General features: G+C 39.6%; 2 protein-coding genes across 3 annotated transcripts; both read right to left on the reverse strand.

Moving 5' to 3' along the window:
* Positions 1-554: 554 nt before the first annotated feature.
* Positions 555-4,059, reverse strand: car15 (carbonic anhydrase 15). Its single transcript, XM_026355233.2, is given in 8 exon segments — positions 555-1,541; positions 1,623-1,783; positions 1,873-1,939; positions 2,025-2,117; positions 2,223-2,368; positions 2,462-2,638; positions 3,396-3,422; positions 3,518-4,059. Coding segments are annotated over 8 exon segments (1,128 nt in total). The 5' UTR covers positions 3,750-4,059; the 3' UTR covers positions 555-1,316.
* Positions 4,060-4,773: 714 nt separating this feature from the next.
* On the reverse strand, positions 4,774-19,821 carry dgcr2 (DiGeorge syndrome critical region gene 2). 2 transcript variants are annotated; one of them, XM_026355231.1, is made up of 11 exons: positions 19,421-19,821; positions 14,056-14,088; positions 12,232-12,354; positions 10,066-10,152; positions 9,730-9,940; positions 9,210-9,286; positions 8,928-9,110; positions 8,624-8,827; positions 8,162-8,314; positions 7,223-7,459; positions 4,774-7,141 (listed from the first exon to the last, which is right to left on the reverse strand). In XM_026355231.1, exons 1-11 carry the CDS (start codon positions 19,500-19,502, stop codon positions 6,912-6,914), a joined length of 1,620 nt encoding a protein of 539 aa, XP_026211016.1. In that variant the 5' UTR covers positions 19,503-19,821; the 3' UTR covers positions 4,774-6,911. The 2 variants fall into 2 exon arrangements, with proteins under 2 accessions (XP_026211016.1, XP_026211017.1); XM_026355232.1 differs by lacking the exon at positions 14,056-14,088 and having other exon boundaries at positions 19,421-19,820.
* Positions 19,822-19,828: the final 7 nt, after the last annotated feature.

Genomic DNA, 19,828 nt, shown 5'->3' on the forward strand with positions numbered 1-19,828 from the left:
AGTGAAAATCTGCAGCCTGACGTCACCTTCCTCCGACCCTGCACTCACATTCAAACAGTGCAGAAAGAGAGAGAAAGGCTTTACAGTGTGAGAGTGTGTGTGTGTGTGAGAGTGTGTGCTGCCCCCGAGGTCGTGACAGTAGGAGGATGGTGTGACAACAAGCAGAGAGGATGGGATGGGAGAGCTGAAACAGCTTGGGATCCCAGTTCACACTCGTCTCCATCTGCTGAACGCTTTCAAACACACCAACAGAGGAACACACACCTCCACACCGAGTAACCTGATTGGTCTTCTCAGGCTGTTATCTTTGTTTGTTTGTTTGTTTGTTTAAGAGACAAATTGAGGTTAACTTGAGATTTCTCTATATCATAAAACATATTTCATCACAAATGCTACTGATGGTCTCAGTAGCATTTGAACACCTATACAAGGCTGTTATGTTGTGTTTATTTACACATTAGATTTACAACTCAGTGAAGCCCTTTCCCAATATTTTGACTCATTTATATCATCAAATTGTGAATTAAATTCACAGTAAAACAACAGCAAAACAGTGAGAGAACAATGTGTGTTTATTGTGGGAATACAGCACATGTTAAAACAGATTCAATAAAAAAAAAAAGAAAAGTAAGATTGTGAACTTTAACAACATGCCGGAGTCAGTTCCTAGATTTTCTCGCAGGTGTTTTGCAGTGGTTTCTAATAGTCCATTTGCATACTTGAAGTGCGTCTATGTGGGCAGCTAGTTGACACTGATGGTGGAGGGACCTGACGAACGTAAGATAAATGCACGCGGAGGTGACGATTTTGCATGTTGGATGCAGGAGAGGCAGCTCGTTAGTCAAATTTCACGACACGTTGAGGCTTTTTTTTTTTTAATGGACTGTGTTCTGTTTTCACAGTAAAGATTTGACTTAGACAGAGCGCGGCATCAAGAGAAGGTGTCAATGAGCCAATCACAGACTGATGATAACCTACTGCAGAAGTCCTACACATGATGTACACATGGCTGCCTTCACAAAACACATGTCAGCTGCACCTGTGCTCACTTCACATTACTTAACATGTTAGTAATAATGGAGTTAAATAAGCCTGCAGAGAGAGAGCAGGGCACAATCATGAAGCATTTGAACAGTTTACAGTACTCTTCTTCACAGCTTGTCTTTGTATAAATTCTTTTCTACACATGTGAAAACTCTACATTTTACCAAACCTCTCTAACTACAAAACACCAGCTAATGTTGGGGCAAACTAAGTGGACAAAACACGAGTTAATTTTCATTTGGCATTGCAGTGTTTCGTCAGTTAACGCGGCGCTAAAGTCCAAAGAGGAAACTTCCCAGTAAAATGATTTGAAGCAAATGCACTGACGCAGCTGACCTGAGGGGACCAGCGGCCGTCCCTGTGAGCAGCTTCGCATCTTTGGATGCCGAGATGATGCGGCTGAAGGTGGGGTGGATGTGTCTGAAGTTGTTTTGCAGCGGTGTCACCTGCTCTGCATCCTCCTCTGTGGAGAAGATTTGTGAGGTAAACTGAGCCAGCTGGAAGGAAAACACAGCAGCAGTTATTCACAGCTCTCATGATGCCGTGTAGACCATGATTTTAAAGGAAATGACACCTACTTGAGACCATGAGATGTAGATGGGGACTTCATACAAAGTCCATACAACTGCTTGAGAACATGGAGGAGTGGTGAGGCTGCCATAGTACCGGTAATACTGACTCATGTTGTGCTTTGGCAGAAGGTTCATCAGCGGGAAAGGTTTGACTTTAGTTGTTTGGCCTGTGGAAAGGATGGACAAACACAATGAGACAAGTTACAAACATCCAAAAGCAAGCAGGAAGGATTTCTCTGTGTGTGTTTCCTCAAACCTTTGTAGGCGACAGAAGACAGTTTTTGTGATATGTGTCCAAAGTGCACATGGTCGGCGTAAACAACCTGCACATAAAGACAAAACCAGGATGTATTCATAGGACAGCAGCTCCATGCTTTAAGAGATTCACAACACATTTAACAAACTTACATCAATGAAGAATCCAAGTACAGCAAGTCCCGTTGGATCATCCAAGGCTGCGGTTAAATTCGGGTGGATGGACTTCATGTTGACAACGTGCATCTGGACATAAAAAGCACAGAGACATTAAGGGGAATCTGCACTGCACCGGTCTGCTGCATGACTCGGTTAGTGACAGTGTAGAGCTGTCTACTGACCATACTGTACCTCCATTGGGTATCTGCGTCTGTCCACTGTGTGCTCTGAGCCGTTAGTGGACGGGCCTCCCCAGTGGAAGTGCAGCTGGATGGTGTGGTACACATCTGGAAGACCTCCACCGCTCACTGACATGCCGCTGCCAAACTGCAGCACGACTGAAAGCGAACGGAAACATGTAACCACAGAACAGAAAGACAGAAAAGAGACGACAGTACACATGTTCAGGACGGCAGGTGCAGCGTAGTCACCAGAGTGTCCGTCGTTTTTAAGGGTCCAGGAGCCTGTTTGAGTCACATTGAAGCCCTCCAGATGTAAAGACCCCAGGAAGTCGTTTCTGGTCACCTGGTGGTCCAGATTGATGGGAGAGTGGTGCTCTTCCAGTAAGGGGTGACACGATGGGAACGTGTCTCCCCACGCGTAAGGATCTGAGGGTAAAAAAGACACCGTGCAACATCAAATACACCAGTGAAAGAGAGCACAGAAGGCATGTAACCTACGTCAGTGGTCTAAAACCCTCCATGAGAGGGGGTGCAACATACAGAATAACTACAATGACATGAAAGAAGAAAAATAAAAGTCTGAAACTTAATTCTAAACAATTTCAGCGTCTGATCCATTTAATATCCATTTAGCTTTTAATTCTTCTTTGATATCAAATTACAGACTTTCTCATATAAGTTGGCTTAAGAGTTTAAAGGTCGTTCAGGAGTAGGTGACAAAAAAAAAAAACTCACCACCCAGTCGTCATTAAATGATATATTATATGCGAGAATGTCTTAATTCTTGAATTTTTAGTCCCTGTTTTGTGATGAACTGATCTAAAACAGGGCACTAGGATCAAAAAGCGCCAGAACAGCGACCTAAAGCATTTTGTTGTGAGTTGTGTTCGTCCATTTTTCCAATCTTTGCTTTTTTTCTTCTGAAAAAACTTGTAGTGGTGTATAAGTAGTTTAACCTCCAGAGGTTTCCTGCAGCTTTTCAGATGACAGGTCAAAAGAAGACACTTTATTTTTAAAGGGTGTGAGAATAAAAACAGCCACATAACAACAGAAAAAGAACCATAGCTGTATCTCACATTGACCTGTGGCACACGGTGTTTATTATCATGTTAAGTTAAAAGAGATCAAAATCTTTAAGCTACTGCGTGAGTTTTAAATCTAAACATGTTTATATGTAACTTACCACAATCTGGCTCATTGTAACAGTAGTCTGGAACAGAAGGACAAACATAACTTGAATTACTTTTATTTAATTACCATAAATACAGAAATCACATGAAAACATTTCTACAGCCAGACCCTGACCTGAATCAGCGCAGGTAGCAAGAATCACCAGCAGAGCCACAGTCCAAATCATCGTAGGATCCCACAGCTTGATGAACCGGACCGGTGTCGCTATCTGAGGTAGACTGAAAACCAGTGCACACATCCCGCTTAAATAGGATTGGAGGTGAAAGCTGAGTTTTATTTTCTGCTGGTCTGATCAGTGAACCCTGTCATTGCCAGTCTAGTGGTCTTTTCTGATCAACAGGCTCATTGATGCAAAGACAGCTTCAACCCCCCTCCCGCTTCTGCCACCATGGATGCCCAGTGACTAGTAACAAGACCCATTCATCTGATAGGAAAGTGAGAGGATGTGTAGCTCGCTGAATTCGAAGGGATTCAGCTTCACATCACCAATATCTGGCTGAGTAAAGAAAGTCATATGAGTATGAAATTCAAATTGTGAATTTGAAATAAATGTGTTATTTTATCAAACTTTTCAGATTTCCCTTTAGTCATTATTGTCCACAACAATAATGGTGGTAAAATTGTGAAAAGATGCTGATTTTAAATCTGAGTAAACTGTATTAGTATAGTTGTATTTTTATGTTAACAATCTGGGGAAAATATCAACTGGTATATTATATTACATAGGAATAATAGTGAAATCTTAATTTCCACCTGAAATAATCATTTAATTAATTTAAGTTAATAATAATTATTTCTATAAAATTGACAACATTAAATTACTTGTGACGCTCAAACGTGTGCTTTAGCTGTAAGTTAAACCCTCAGTTTCATTTACAAAAAATAAGTATGAAATTATTATTTCAAGACCTAAACACTCATTTTTAAATGTTGTTACACTGCTCCACATTTATTCTATCATCATCTTGACCCAACTGCTCAGTGTTAAGTGTTTTGTTTCTCCTATCCAGGAATAGATTGTGTTTCTGTCACTACTTGGTCGACGCGAACAAAGCCTCTTTTCTTCAGCGATGATGTTTTCCAGCAGGGTATCACTATCTCTGCTCTGTGCGCTGCCTTATGAGTCACTGTGAGGTGCACTATATCCGCTTTCTTTACATTATTAAAATCTTTTGATTGTTGTGGATTGGATTTATCCAACAACCTCTGTCTCAGTGTTGGGGGGATTTCCCTGCATCCGACTTTAAGCCTCTGACATTTGGTCACTGCAGGAGCAGGAATTTCCGCGAACTACACAGAGCAGCTAAATGTCGTGATTGATGAGGTTCAGCAAAAAGTTCAGTACGTGTTCACACTTACTCACTCACAACTCATCCTCCATGGTGCAATTTATTTGGCATTTGATTAGAAGTACATCTATCAGAGAAAACAGAAACTCCCCCTTGCAACTGAATCCTTTTGTAAAATGGCTATGAAATAAAAGACAATGAAATATAGCATTTCTTGTATTATACACAAAACATTTCAAGTCCAATTAAATTAGTTCTCACACCACCATAGTCTGAAACTACACAGAAACTACAGTGTAAATGCAGTTGTTCAGGTTGTGGGCGGGTTTCTGATGCATACAGAGATATTCAACTATATGCAGGAGTCTTGAACCTACTGTACACTGTCGAGCTAAAAATGTTTGCAAGATAAAAACATGCACTGAAGGTTCAAAAAGCAGGTTGAAAAAAATCAAATCAAATCAAATCAAATCAAACAAACAAACGAAAAAAAAACAAAAAAAACAAAATCCAAACCAGAACACCATCTCCTATACACACATGCACATTACTATTTCCCACAATTTATGAGCTTTAGTTTGTTGGATAATCCACTGTGGATTGTCAATATGCCAAAATAAAAACGGGGAAAATGAGCTTCAGCACACAAACAAATAAAGTTTTATACAAACAGTACATTCAAACATGAGATACACAGACGTGCAGCCATTCAGACACACATTTACAGCTTTCTTTTGCTCGAGGCAGATTAAAAGCGTGTTGAATGCTGGTGGCTGTGGGTCGACTCTGACTCCTAAGTCTTCAGTCTTCATTCTAGAGTGACTCAAACGATTGTCGTCATAATGGGGGCCCAACTTGTTCCAAATATACAGTGTGCACTTTTCTTTCTGAGAAACAGTAAGAGACCCATCGACAGCAAAACAGAAAAGATTCAGCCACAATCAGTTACGTAATCTTCATCAGTAGCTGCATGAAAAACCAAAAAATTAAAAATCACACCAACAAACAGATCAGTGATGGAGGGGCAACATCCAAATGTCACAACAGACAAATGAGTTCCCAAAACAAAACAACGAAACCTGATTTAAAAGAAGGATGAGTGCGATTCACTAAACATGGTTCAGTTAACAATTACACAACGACCCTGCAGAGAGTTGCTTAAAGTAACAATGGAACTGTCTCTATGATTAAATTACTTCATGACTGGAACAGGTATATTATTATTTTAAATTTGATTAGGGGATATCGTCTCTAATCTTCACACATACACTTGAAAAGCTTACGCTTTTGCTCCTTAATCAGGCTGCAACTATTCCATAATAAACAATCAAGGTTACAGCTTGCAGTCATAAATTATAATCAAAAAGAACACAATACCAACTCATATATTTATCAGTACCATGACATTCTTTGATACATAATGCCTTATCAGCATCTAATAAAAAACCCACCGCAGGAAACTAACTGCACCTTCTTCCAAGGTTAACCCCTGTACTACAAAACATGTTTTGCTGCAAATATGCACTATAAACCTGGAAGACATCTTTATATATCAGACTAATGAAGTAAGGAGACAGTAGGTTTTTCTAAACAAGCAGAAATAAACCTTTTAGATTTGCCACAATAGAAGAAAGAGGGCTGATGAGAATATTACTGTAGCCAAGAGACCCCCCCCCCCAATACAAACATGTCCATTTGAATGACAGTATGATGCAAACAAAAAGTCACAAACAACAAAAAACTGGATTCACTGTCTGTCTGTCATTATTTGCCTTGTGCTGGACCAAAACACACAAGTATTAGAAATTTGACCAGCGCTGGCCTGAGGCAGTATTTACAACTCTGCAATGCTTCAAAAACTTTCTGCGGTTGACACTAAAAGTGAAAGTGCAGCCACCCCCAGCCTCAATCTCAATATAGTGTTTTTCTTTTTTGTACAGAAACAGTTCTCTCTCCTCAACCAGACGTCACTGTCTTGGGAAAAACAAAAACAAAATACAGCACTCACAAGTTCTCACAGTCTTCGGAAACAGGGCATCCTCCTGCCACTGTAAAACTTGCTGCTTCACCTTCTCATAAGTCTATACAAACTCTCCTCTCTGCCGTCACCACATTAGATAAATGACAACAGTCTGCCGCATCCTCTCTTAGTGAGGAACACACTCATGACCTTCCTTCATCAGCAGGTAATGTCCGGGTGCATCTCCACCTGTCCAGTCTTATACCATGGTGCTGAGGGAGGTGCAGTCTGCAGGCATGGGCGCGGGGGCGTGGCCATCTGTTGGGGTGTCAGGCCCCACCAAGAGAGTGCTGCTATCTATGGAGTCCTCCCTCTCCTGAGAGGGTGGTCCTGAGTCTGGCACGGGAACAGACGTGTTGGGAATACTGGCCTGAAGCCCGTCTCCCATGGTGTTCATTTGGCTCTGCACCATGGAAACACCACTGTGTCCTAAAGGTGACGACAAAGAGAGGGAATGAAAACTCTCCGCTGTACAAAATCAGATACATGAAAAACAAGACAAGGACCTACCAAGGTCCACGTAGAGGAGGCTGTCTGGGTTGATGGAGGCCTCATATGGAGGAGGGGGGTCATCAGGATGCTGAATGTCAGGGTATTTGTAGGCTGCATATGGTGGAGGAGGCTCTTGGAAATGAAAAGCACCTCCCTCTCCATCATCAGAGAGATGCAGGGGAGTGAGGCCAGTGCCAAAGGCATCTGGGCCGTAGTCAAAGCCTGGAACCCGTCTTCCAAGGTTAAAGTGATGCACTGGGGAAATGAAAAGCGACAGACACCAAGAACAATGTAAAACCACAGCTAAAATACCCACGGTCAGCCACAGCATTTCAAATGATTTAAAAATAAGAACTTGTGCTTCAGTTAAATTAACTGAGACTAATTATTACGGGTGTAATAGTCTGAGACCAAAATGACGTCACAAACATTCACAGACTTGTGTTTGCGTATTAGGGGACTTAAAAGGTTAGCCACAAGTGTGTGTGTGTGTGTGTGTGTGTGTGTGTGTGTGTGGGGGGGGAACTAGAGCCTAATCATTCCTGACTGAGAACAAAATTTCCTGCTTGTGAACTTCCACCTTTGCAAAAAAATAAAGAGAAACCATGGCGACAGAGATTAAGGCTGAGATAACGATTGAGACAAAACAGGCTGGAAACCATTGCTCCAAATTAACACAAAGGCGCCGTGTTGCATAAGCAACTGTGTAGTTAACAGCAAGTACATCCCCAGTCTTAGCTGAAGGTCTGATGTGCTGCATTCAGGGCCAATACAGAAAGTAGGTCATCTATGTTTTAAAGTGCCCAGTCCCTGAAAAAACTAAAACAAAACAGAAACCCAAGTGGTGGAGAATAGTGAAACCCTGACTAATTATGATGAGAAAAACTTTCTAGATAAGCCAATAATCTTAGAGCAGACAGGGGTATGTGAGAATGTAGAACAAGCTTTAATACTCACAGTTTCCTCCAATCAATGTTTCGATGCGTTCACGTCTCCTTTGGCGGAGTCTGTGCACCATGAACAGCAGTAGTGAAAGGATGAGGAAGGATGAGATACAGCTGACGATCAGCCTCATCCCACTGGCCATGGAGTCAAACAGACTGTTTCCATCTAAAGTGGGAAAAAATAAGCAATAAAAGAAAATAACTTTCTCCAAGCTCAATGGCTTTAAATGACCAGCTAATTCTGTGCTCCTAAGCAAGACACATGCAAATATTTTTCTTGTAGGAAAGTAGACGCCACTAGTTGCAGTAAATACATTTGTGAGGAGCTCCACCTTGTGGAACTTGGAGTGTTTCTCAAAGTTTCTACACACCCACGACCACAGACCAAAACAGCCAAATTTTCTTAAACTGTTTAACTGTATGCATAGAAAAGCATCTCTTTAAATCAGTGAAATTTTGACTGAGGTGACAGTACCTGAGTCCAGGCAGGTGAATCTGCAGCACTCTTTAGGATCCTTACGAAAGTGCTGGCAGCCTTGTGGTCGCTCACACAGCGCAGCTACACACATCTCAGGCTCGCCGTCGTGACATGTGCAGCTCAAACAGGGATCGTCCCCCTTAGGGGTGAAGTAGTAGCCCTCATTTACAACATTGTCTTTTATATCCACACATGTTTGCCCTTCGAGAGAAACACAAGAAAAAATACAAAAACATCACATGACTGAAACTAAATAAATACTGTTGCTATTTAACATTTCCACCAGAAATGACAAACATACTCCTCTTGCACAGAAAGGGGAACTTCTTGTAGCAGTTCTCAGCGTGCCAGCTGTGTAGGCCTCGCTCATTCATGCTTTTGATCTGAAAGCGCTGTAGCTGGGCACAGAAGACATTGTCATGGGTGGGAGATGCCTCCCCAAAATTGGTGAGACCCTCAGGTGGCAAGAACACCTGCATTGATCCTGGTGAGACGTCAGTTAGAACAATCAATTAGAGACATAAATTGGCTTTGATGTTTTTTTTAAAGAGAGCATACAAAACCCAAACCCCCTTTTAAATACCTTTGTATGCAACTTCCCAGCGGCCCTCCAGGGAATGATTCTGATTGGTGATCACATATTGGTAGCCCACCCAAAACCTTAAAAACAAGCAAGGAACAAGATTATTATAAAGTTTACATTCAAATTTTCAAATGCTTTATTTCAGGGTTTATGCATAAGCCAATTTTGAGCATTTAAAGATGCCATTTTTAGCCACTAGATGGCCTACAACTAATAACAGAGCAGTCACCCACTTCCCCACCTGTGCTAGAACTTTATAATATTATTTGATTGAACTGTGTTTTTATTATTATAAAAAGGAACCAAAGCAAATGTTTAATCTTTTTGTAGAGTTTCCTCTTCTTTTCTAAAGGAAAGCATGCAAGATTAGCTACATGTTTTCCACAAATTGCAAGCTGTATATACACTTCACCTGAAATCGTAAATTTTTACAACTACCGATAAATGTTTGTAATAATATCCATAGAGTTCTGCTCTTGCTGGAACTCACAATTAAAAGGGAAATATAAGAAAAACTCACTTGCACTGATCTTTGCGCTCACAGACTTTCTCGTCAAAATCCACCTCAATCTTCAGTATGAACTGCAGCTCCTCATTGGTCACAAACGTCGCCAATGAGCCATTGACTTTTTGACAAGTATCCACAGCCTGCCAGTAGTTCTCATTCCTCAGGTACACTTTGTAGCAGCTGGCCGTCTTCTCGTAGTGGTGCCACCCGCTGGGACACTTCTCTGTAGAAGTGAGAAAAAAAACTTTAGCAGTGTTCTTCTTAAATGCTGGGTACAAAAATCATACAGATTCAGCAACTATATAATCATTCAAAATTAAATGCAGGAGACAAAAGTGAGATACTTACTGTTGAAGCGCACAGGCTGAGCCACACCAATCACATCTTCTACCTGGTCATATCCAGGGCCAAAACGAAACCTTTCCTCCTTTATAGCTGCAAAATAAAAAATAAAAAAAGTAAACAAACGTAGATTTTTTTCCTGTGCATGTGTACTTATTAGAAAGTTCGCTTTAACTGAATAATATTTTCACTGCAGGTATTGGTTTATGTTATTGGTAATATATTTTGTTCCAAGCATATGATGTAATGAGTCACTGTTGATTCTTGTAAACAGAAAATAACAAATCTTTAGTCCCCATTTGCCTGATAGTTACAGATAAACCACTGAATAAGCAATGCTGCTTGCTTGGCAATTACTCTGAATTCTAAATTACAATGTTGCTTCTTGTGAACATTTCTTTCTAGAACCATCTATGATTTAAATAAAGACGAAGGAAGTTAATAGAAATTTGAGGAAGGTAAAAGCAGAACTATAGATTTACAGATTATATCCTGTTGTACAACCAGGAGTTTGATGTTATGAAAATCTGGACTGAGAAAATACCCATCTACATATGCTGTAGCAGTCTAGACTAAAAAAGTTAAGATGACTTTCCAGATATTATTTTACTTACTAACTTTCATTATTTTTACTTACTTACTTATTTAACTTTTTGTTACTTTACTTAGTAACAAAAAATTCAAAAACAAAATAATAATGGTTCTAATAATGTTGAGATACTCAATAATGCAAACTACCTTCACTAACCTTGTGTACAGTACTGAAAACAATAATCACAAGAAGACAACAGCTGCATAGAAAAACATGACATTAGAAAATTTTCTCTGCCAAAAAGAATCAGAAGCAGTCTGATAGTAATGATACTCAGAACCCAATAAGAAATTACACTATTTCTCTGACTGAACAGGTAAAACTGTAGAATTATGGGACATAAGAAAAAATAAATTTCCTCCGCTGCTTTAAATTTCTTACCATTCAAGGACAACTTAGCTCCCATATAAAGGCGTAAACTAAAAACTACAAAATTAAGAGTCTTTGAGAAACAAAAATCACGACTGAAATGTGCAACGTTTACTTTGTTCTCTCTCATTAGAGCATGTCAGCAATTTGTTTTTCATTTAGACATTGTCTCATGCAACATTTTTGTTTGGCGACACTACACTTCTGTTTGCAACATGGATTAGTTTTGCGCAATCTGCGTTTTATACCATTTCCTCTTTTCCCCTATTATATATTGACATAAAGCTAAACAGTTTCTCATGGCATTTGATTGGCTGGAATTAGTGTGAAGGATTTCTTCACCTTGCCATGTTAATCAACAAAGGGCTAATCCCTAACAAGAACATTGATTTTCATGCATGTTGTTGATTTAGCCCACAGTAAGCCCTCTCTGAGGCATGTGTGAGTCCCGTTTGGGGTTTATTTATTTAATTACTTATTTTTGCTTCTCTTTGTGACGCACAGCAACTTTTTGTACTGGTAAAAATATGATGCTAAAGTGTGAGATTTTTTTGTGGACAATGATCACGCATTTTGTTGAAAATATATATTTTCATTTTTAAGCCAATAATTCTCTTAATAGAAAAACAAGAAGTTTCTAATCCCCCCCCCCCCAGAACTCAACACATGCACAACTCCTGCTGTATAGAGGTCACATGCTGGACTCAATCCCTTCAATAATTCCTATTATGCGGTCAGAGATCTGGGGTTAAGATCTCACTGGATTTACGAGGGGAAAACAATGGGATTTCGGTCAAAGGCTTAGCACTGTGACATCTAGCCAGTGTTGAAGAGATCTAGTTAACAAAAGTAAACAAAAACAGACACATGTGCAGCCACTCAGAATTCAACTCTGCCTCTCTCTGCCATCTGACGCTGTCAGTCCAGTCCTGCATTTTGAATCACTGTGGCAGATCAGATGGACCTTTTCATATCAGCAGAATTAAAACCTCGTCTAAGCAGTTTGGCAAAAGCAAATCAGCTGCTTTAGACATTGGAGATTTAATTGTGTTATAAAAAAGCTACTAATGAGACCAGGCCACTCTGCAGTTTACTCAGGGATGCGTTGTCATTAAAGTTTAAAAAGGTCCTGAGTGTTGCTATTCTCTTCAGAAATGAATCAGGTTATGTAAGGTAATAGGTGTAAAAGGGCTTAAGTGAGCTATACTGACGGGGACAGTCCATCTCGTCACTCTTGTCCTCACATGCTGTCCATCCATCACACTGCCAGGATATTGGGATACACTGCATCTTCCCACTGCGGCAGGCAAACTGCCCAGGGCTGCAGCGCTGCTCTGAAATACAACAAAAGGGGTTCATGTGGTTAAATGGGCACATGACTAAGGCTTTTGCAAACAAGTAAAAAAACATTTTAGTCAGAGTGCAGTAAAGGACTGAATGGGGCCATGGAAGCTTTCAAGGCTGTACATGAAATAAGAGAATGTCATAGATAAACAGATTAATGTTCTTCCTGACAGGGACAGGGTGCAAACTGAGGAATAAGACCAGCACTGCAACTGTGACTATGACTATATTAAATACACATAACGTAAAAGAAGTGGTTTAAAATAGCAGTTGTAACATAATAGGTTAGGATTAGTTCATATTTGTTGTACAATTGTAAATCTGTGTCAGGTCTGCAAGTTAAATCATGCCTGAGTAATCTATCACATAAAAAGTCAGTCATAAAAGTCAGACCACAGAAACAGAACAATAGACCTATTGTAAACATGTTTCTTTATATAACAGTAGATAAGAGAGCAAGTGAGGAAATAGCCAGCCTTACAAGTTTAACAGCTGACACATACCTAAAGTCTGTAGGCTCTTTTTTTTCCCTTCAGCGACATAGATTGGTAAGCATTCAGACCTTCACTTTTGCTTAAATTATGTTGTAGATTTCATTTTTTATTTAATTATGCCCATCAATGAAATTTCTCATTTACAAAAGTAGTAGATCCAGTGATGTGGCACTCCCAAGTTCTTTACCAATTATTAACAAACTGTGTTTATTGCTTAATAAAAGGTCATAATCTTTCATATCACTATTGAACAAACCCATTAAACATACAGGAAAATATAGTTGCAACAGTTTTTTAATACCGGGTTAAACCACCTTTGGCAGCAATAACCACAAGCAAGCTTTTTCTGTTGCTGTGAATTAGACCTGTGCAATTTCCAGCAGGAATTTTGGACCATCCGTCCTCACAGAACTGCTTCAGCGGAGCTATATTCTTTGGACATCTGGTGTGAAACGATTTACTGAGGATATTCAACAGTATATCTATTGGGGTTGAGGACATTCAGATGGTTGCCATTACACTCTACACTTTTGCACTTTGTACGTTAGGCAATGTGTAAAATAAATCCCAGCTTAGGAATATTGTTTTAGATGGTGTGTGCTGGTAGCCTAATGGTTAGTGTGCCATATAACAATTTCAAAAGCTTTCAATGTTCCAGAGTGAGTCCAGCCAAACTGAGAAGACCCCAACAGTCACCCTAACAGCTTTAGAGGTCTTCTGCAGATGTGAGACATGCCAGAAAGACATGCATCTCAATATCAGGCCTTTATGGTATGCGTTGCTAAATGGAAGCCACTTTGGGTAATATGCATGTGATACCCTGCTTAGAATGAGCCAAACAGCATTTAAAAGACTCTACCACCACAAGGAAAACAATCTCCAATCTCTGATTCTACAACAAGTTTGTAGAGACAAAGTTCCACTTTGTCATTATTGAGTTATTGGGTGCATCCTGATCATGTTATCAAGTTATGAAAGAGCCAGTCTGCAAGTTCAATTAAGTAAAAGCAACTATGTTATTGACAGGAAGCTGCAATCTAAAAACAGGAAACTGGACTCATTGTTATATTGTGGCACTACAGCTTTAAAGATACCAATGTAAAAACTGTAGTCAGTATGTAAAATACTGCTAAAATAATCATAATCTAACAATAAGGTCAAACAGCCACTACACTAGAAGACGTACTGCGTGCTTACCTGACAATAATCTTGCCAGAGCTAGCCGTGGACCTGAAACAAATAGAAACAATAGAGTGACTATCCTGTATGTCAGTGTCTGACTTTTAGGAAAATTAAATTGCACTGAAAGGTTGGTCATCTGGTTAATGTTACTAATCAATCTATTAGTTTCACCGTTAATAATACTCTGGCATTCAGCAGTTTACCCAGTTGCTTCCCCAGCAGTGGGTATGTTAAACCACCTGCTCTTGGATACAGGTGGCTATATGTACTGTAATAAAACCGGACCACCCACTCACCTGGCAAATATGGCTACGCTATTTTTACATAGAGAAAAGCTCTGCGTCTATTTCAAGACTGTGATTGTTGTTTCATCTGTGGACCAACCACCTTTACATCCCAGCTGACATTAAGCCAAACAGACTTCCAGTCAATTGAATAAAATAGGTCCTTTTTGTACTAGAGTTTTGACTGCTGCACAAATTAATTATCAGCCCAACATAAAATAAACTTATAATAACAATGAGAAAAAAAACCCCAAACAGGATTGGAAAACGTGAACCTATACTTTATGTCTGACCTTAATAGTGCTCACCTTCACTCTGCCAAAAGGTGTTTAAAGAGGCCTCAACACGGCACACGTCACTTTATCTTAGTTAATGCTAAGTGGATTGAGACGCATTACAGACCCTTCTCTGTCTCCTGGGACTGAATTCATTATCACTGATCCCACGAAGCCTGAATGTGTGTCAAGTTGATGGATAACATTAGAAACCACGTATCACAAATGCCTCAGAGAGGATGTGTAAATTATAATAATAATTCATGTTTAAACTTAGACAAGGTTAAAACACTTATGGCTTTCAAAACCGATAAGTCTAAAAAATATACAGTTATAATATAATTATAACTTACATATTTTTTTTCAATAACACATACTTCAAGACAACCTCCCTTGGATGACAGAGAAAATTCACCAACACACTGTAAAGGGACTTGTTAACTTACTGGAATGCTACAGAGCAAAAATAGCATGTAGTTAGTTTCTGTTTATTTAAATGTGACTAATTCCTGTTAAAACATTATCGACATATGGTCAGGACTAGAAAACAAAGGCCTTGTGCTTTCAAATGTGATCTCACACAAAAAAAAAAACTTGGTTCCTGCATTTATCAGTATTCAAGCCTTCACTGCTGATATCTACCACTGCTTGATAATCCACTAGAGGAAAATGTATTCAGATAGCAGTAGCATACTGCACTAAGTTATCAGATACAATAAGCAGAAGGCAAAACTTGGGCATCCCCAGATTATAAACGTCCCTATCGATAACGGTGTCAAAGTTGAAGTGCATTTCCCTTTTTATTGTGTGAATATCCTGGCGACTAGAATGAAGCATCTGAATCAGTTGTGGTTAATATAGCTGTCTGAAACCTCTTATTTACTCTCCTGTTTCACAGGGATTTCATTCAAGATATTTTTCACTGCATACATTTCAGATATGATTAAGATAGAAGACAAAGCCCGATGGTTTATAATTGCCCAGAAGAAGTCCAAAATTCAGTGAAGAGTTTGGCATTTTTTAGATGTGTTGAGAATAATGAACAAAAGCAGGATAAAATAATCTCTTATTGAGGCTATTTCTCTCACGAGTTTTGGATTTTATCATGTCACATCTACAGCTAGTGAATACTGGCTAAGTGAGCCTCTGCATCTCTTACATAACCAACAGGAAAATACAATAAAGACTTTGAGGTTACCCCAACTCAGGCCTCCTGAAGTATAGCAGCACAGTGAACTGGCCTTGTGCACACACTGTATCATCTCCAGCTTCTGATGATTCATCAACACTGAAGGTTCACTATTAAAAGCAGTGAGTGGGTATGGGGTTTTATTTATTTTCCTTAAAAATAAGAAGCTGAGAATAACAGCATTGCAGGTCAGATTCCTTTAAAAATGAATCTGTTTCAGATAGAAACTTGGTTGATAAGTGGTCTACTGTATGTGTAAAAGCATTTTAGTGCAAGGACTTGGTTAACATTCAGCTACAAATTAAATTGTAATATGTTCCAGGGATGATAAGGATAATCATTACTGATCAGACTGACCTCAAGCATAAAAAGTCCCCAAAATCTTATCTGCAGGCAGTTGGTGAGTACACGACTCTTGGCTTTTAAAGAAATTGCCACCCTGACTGAAGTCTTCATGCCCTATGGCACTCAGAGTCTCATCCTCTGACATTTTACTCAACATTTTTAGTTTCTTCACATCCACTTTCAACTGCGCAACCCAGACTGGATAGCAGAAGGATCAAGATGGAGCAAAACATTTTAAGTGTGGAAGTGAAAAGGTCTTGGTCTCAAGCCAGAAATGTGTACAAGGAAATAATTCATCTGTATTGTTCCGACTTGTAACTGCTGACAGAGGTCAATAAAGCTAGTAAAACACGTGTCACAGAGTGCTTCTTTTTTAGTTAGTTCTATAATCGACCATTTATTTAACACTGGACCTCTTTCCTCCCATTTCAAGCTAATAAATCGCACAAATATAAGATTTATAAAAGGTGCTTCACTGAGCCAGTAAAAACCTCTTCGCTGCTCAACATCTGATAGTAAATCATCAGCCGCCAACTGTTTACTAACTTATCTTTAGTAAATTAACTGCTTCCACTTGGAAAAATCAATGAATCAGTCATATATAGATATAAATGTCAAGGTCTGAAAACTATTAATGTAGACTGTGGCAATGATGATTTGATGTAAACACATTAATTTACCCCACAGAGCAACAGCACAGTCGATCCATAATGTAGCTTGAGAAGCAATATTTTTCACAAGTCAATTTTCAACAACGTTTACTTCAGTAGTCTTTCAAAAACTGTACTAGAAGGTATCACTATACCAATCTGTGATTGCAATTCAAGTCTTCTCTATTTGGGTCACTGCACGTTAATAGTCCACTGTAAGTATGGTCTTGTCACTGACGGATCAGGTAAACAAAAACATCTGACAGGTTGTTGGCAGATGTAACCTACCATTAGTAACCATAGCCAAACTTTGTGTTCAGAACAAACAGTGAAACATTAGCTGCCAGGGTAACACAGACAGATCACTAAACTTTGTTTGAGAACAAAGTTTAGCTGATTGGTGACTCACAATAATAAACAAAAGAGAAGATTCGTAGTCTTTAGCATCGGCAGACAGTAAGCCCAACATTTTTTTAAATATGTTTGCAATCCATGGCTCTGAGCCTCTTCACATTTATTTAAAAGCCCCATTGAAATATTTCAGTCTAACCCAGGCTTTTAAGCATGACCTGTACACCTACAGTCTCAGGTTAACAATCCACCTGACCTGCATGTCTCTGTGTCATGGGAGTAAACTGAGGTGACCACACAACATGCACATATACTAACCTCAAAGCCAAAACACCACTCTGAGGTCAGTGCATGTGAACATGATCACATCCATTCCTGGATTCACATTTGTCACATACTTCTATTGCACAGTCCAAGTCACTGAGCCACATTATTTGCTTGTGATACTGAAAAGATTAATCTCCATATTTTGTCATTTTAATATTTGGAGAATATGTCAGGTCAAAATATATTCAAACACTTTTAATTGTTGCCTAACTCACTGGCAAGCGGCCAAACCTGACTGTGTAGGACTGAATGGGTTTTACAAATCATTAAAAGCCATTAAGAGATGGGACACCTTTAAACTGAATTAAACTGTAATCTTTAAGAGAGGCCTACCAGGTAAGTTAGGTATAAATTGATAGATGACAAAACAAACTAAACTAAAACAATTCCAGAAGATTTATAAAACCCCCTGAGCAAACATTTTATGATGACTGTATATTTAATACGTTTCTGTAAGACTCTAGGAGATGGCTCAAACCTATCTCTGTGACAGGACACATCACGTTCACAGCTACTGACACATTTTATAAAGATTTATGTTTCAGTAAAACCGATTATTCTTTTGCTCAGTGTCCAAATTTGGGGAAGCCTGCATTTGTTGTGTATCAGCATGCTCAACAAAACACACACACTCTCTGACAAAGCCTATGCAAGAAAACAGAAGCCCTGGCCTGAACACAACAGGATCACCTCTCGCCAGTAGGCAGTGGTTTCAAAATGTATGTGCAGACACAAAGTAAGACGCAATCAATACTCTATTCAACAGGATCAGATACTGACTGAAATGTGTATGAAATAATTTACACTTTCCAGATTATTAACTGAAGTAATATAAACAAAGGTGGTGTTCGCACTTGAATATCAGAATTAACTATTTAATTTGCCTTTGAGAAGATTTATTACAGTTGAATTCACTCTATAATTGAGTGCAAATAAACCACAGAGAGACACATAGTACAGTACATGAACAAACCTCAGGACGAAAGAGGAAGGAAGCATGCAGTGTCGCTGTAACATGTTAGATTTATCCATGAGCTGAACCTTCAACAGTTTATCTAATCCATAAAAGTCAGGATCACAGGACCAAGCCTAATGGAAACCACATGATGCTTTTTAGTTCTTGCTGCTTCATTTTAGGTGGAAAAGGCAATCAAAGCAAAGCAACAGAGAACAATGGCCTAAAATCATTTGCTTGTGTGGTGCATTTTGTGTCAAACATGTCTGCAGATGTGCCACTACTGTATTAGAGGTGTATTTTGTTACGAACATTTATGTGCACTGCATTTACAAGGGAGTTCTGTATATAATTAATAATATTTTATAACAGTCGTTTTTATCTTGGGATACATAAAAAGGCAGGCATTTATCTTCAAGTATCAATAAAAAGATAGTTTAGTGATACAGGGTTATGAATCTCTGACATGCATTTAAAATTCACGACTAGATGACGAGATCAACGCAGAGATGTAGTGGAGGATAAACACACAAAAACTGTTTATTTAGACAAGTTAAAAAGGCGTTTTTATGAGTAAAGATAAGGCTCAACTGTGTGAAGTCTCAAGACATCCGTCTCAAATCAAACTAAGTGTTAAAGAGAAGTAGCTACTCGTTTGTTTTTGTATAAATATAAGTGTAACTGGATTTTCCTGAAAACAACGTGGCTGTGTGCAGTGGTATATCATTAAGTGTGCACAGCTGGATGATGGTTTAAGTTGGCCTAGTTTTTTTATTTACTGCTTCAGTGCCGACAGTCAGCTGGTGCTCCACGCTGTCCGGCAGCGGTAGCAGCAGCAGCGGGTTAAAAACCACCCGAGTCCCCGGTCTCCAGGAGGCCTCTTCGCCCGGCCAGCGGCTCTCCGCTTAGCTACAAATGCAATCTGTGTTTCTCCCACTTTGGAAGCACAATACATGCAAAGTGAAAACAACAACTGCCGTGTGTTTTTTTTTTTATTCATTTACCTGTCCGTGGTGGGTCCGTTAACGTGAGGACGAAGAGAAGAGAGAAGAGGACGAAACTGCTGCTGTCAGCCTTTGGCAACATTTATCCTCCATTCATAGTAACTCCTCTATCCAGAAATGGTAAAAATATACCGAGGTCCTGCGCCGACGCCTCCCTCTCCGAAATCACACCTTTAAGGCATTAGCACCACTTACGCTCGTTTTAAAGCGTCGACTAATGAAGAAAAACGGCGTCTACAGAGCATAGTCTGGTCGCACGGCGGCACCGGATTGTGGACGATGTGTCCAGCAGCTAACGTTAGCTGTCGGGGCTCAGCCGTTAACCTCGTCCGTCCTCCCGCGGATCGCTGTGAAGCGGCGCTGATCCAAGATGGCCGCGGCCTCCCATCACAACAATCCCAAACACGC

This window comes from Anabas testudineus, chromosome 12 (assembly GCF_900324465.2).
Source record: "Anabas testudineus chromosome 12, fAnaTes1.2, whole genome shotgun sequence".
NCBI classification, from domain to species: Eukaryota; Metazoa; Chordata; class Actinopteri; order Anabantiformes; family Anabantidae; genus Anabas; species Anabas testudineus.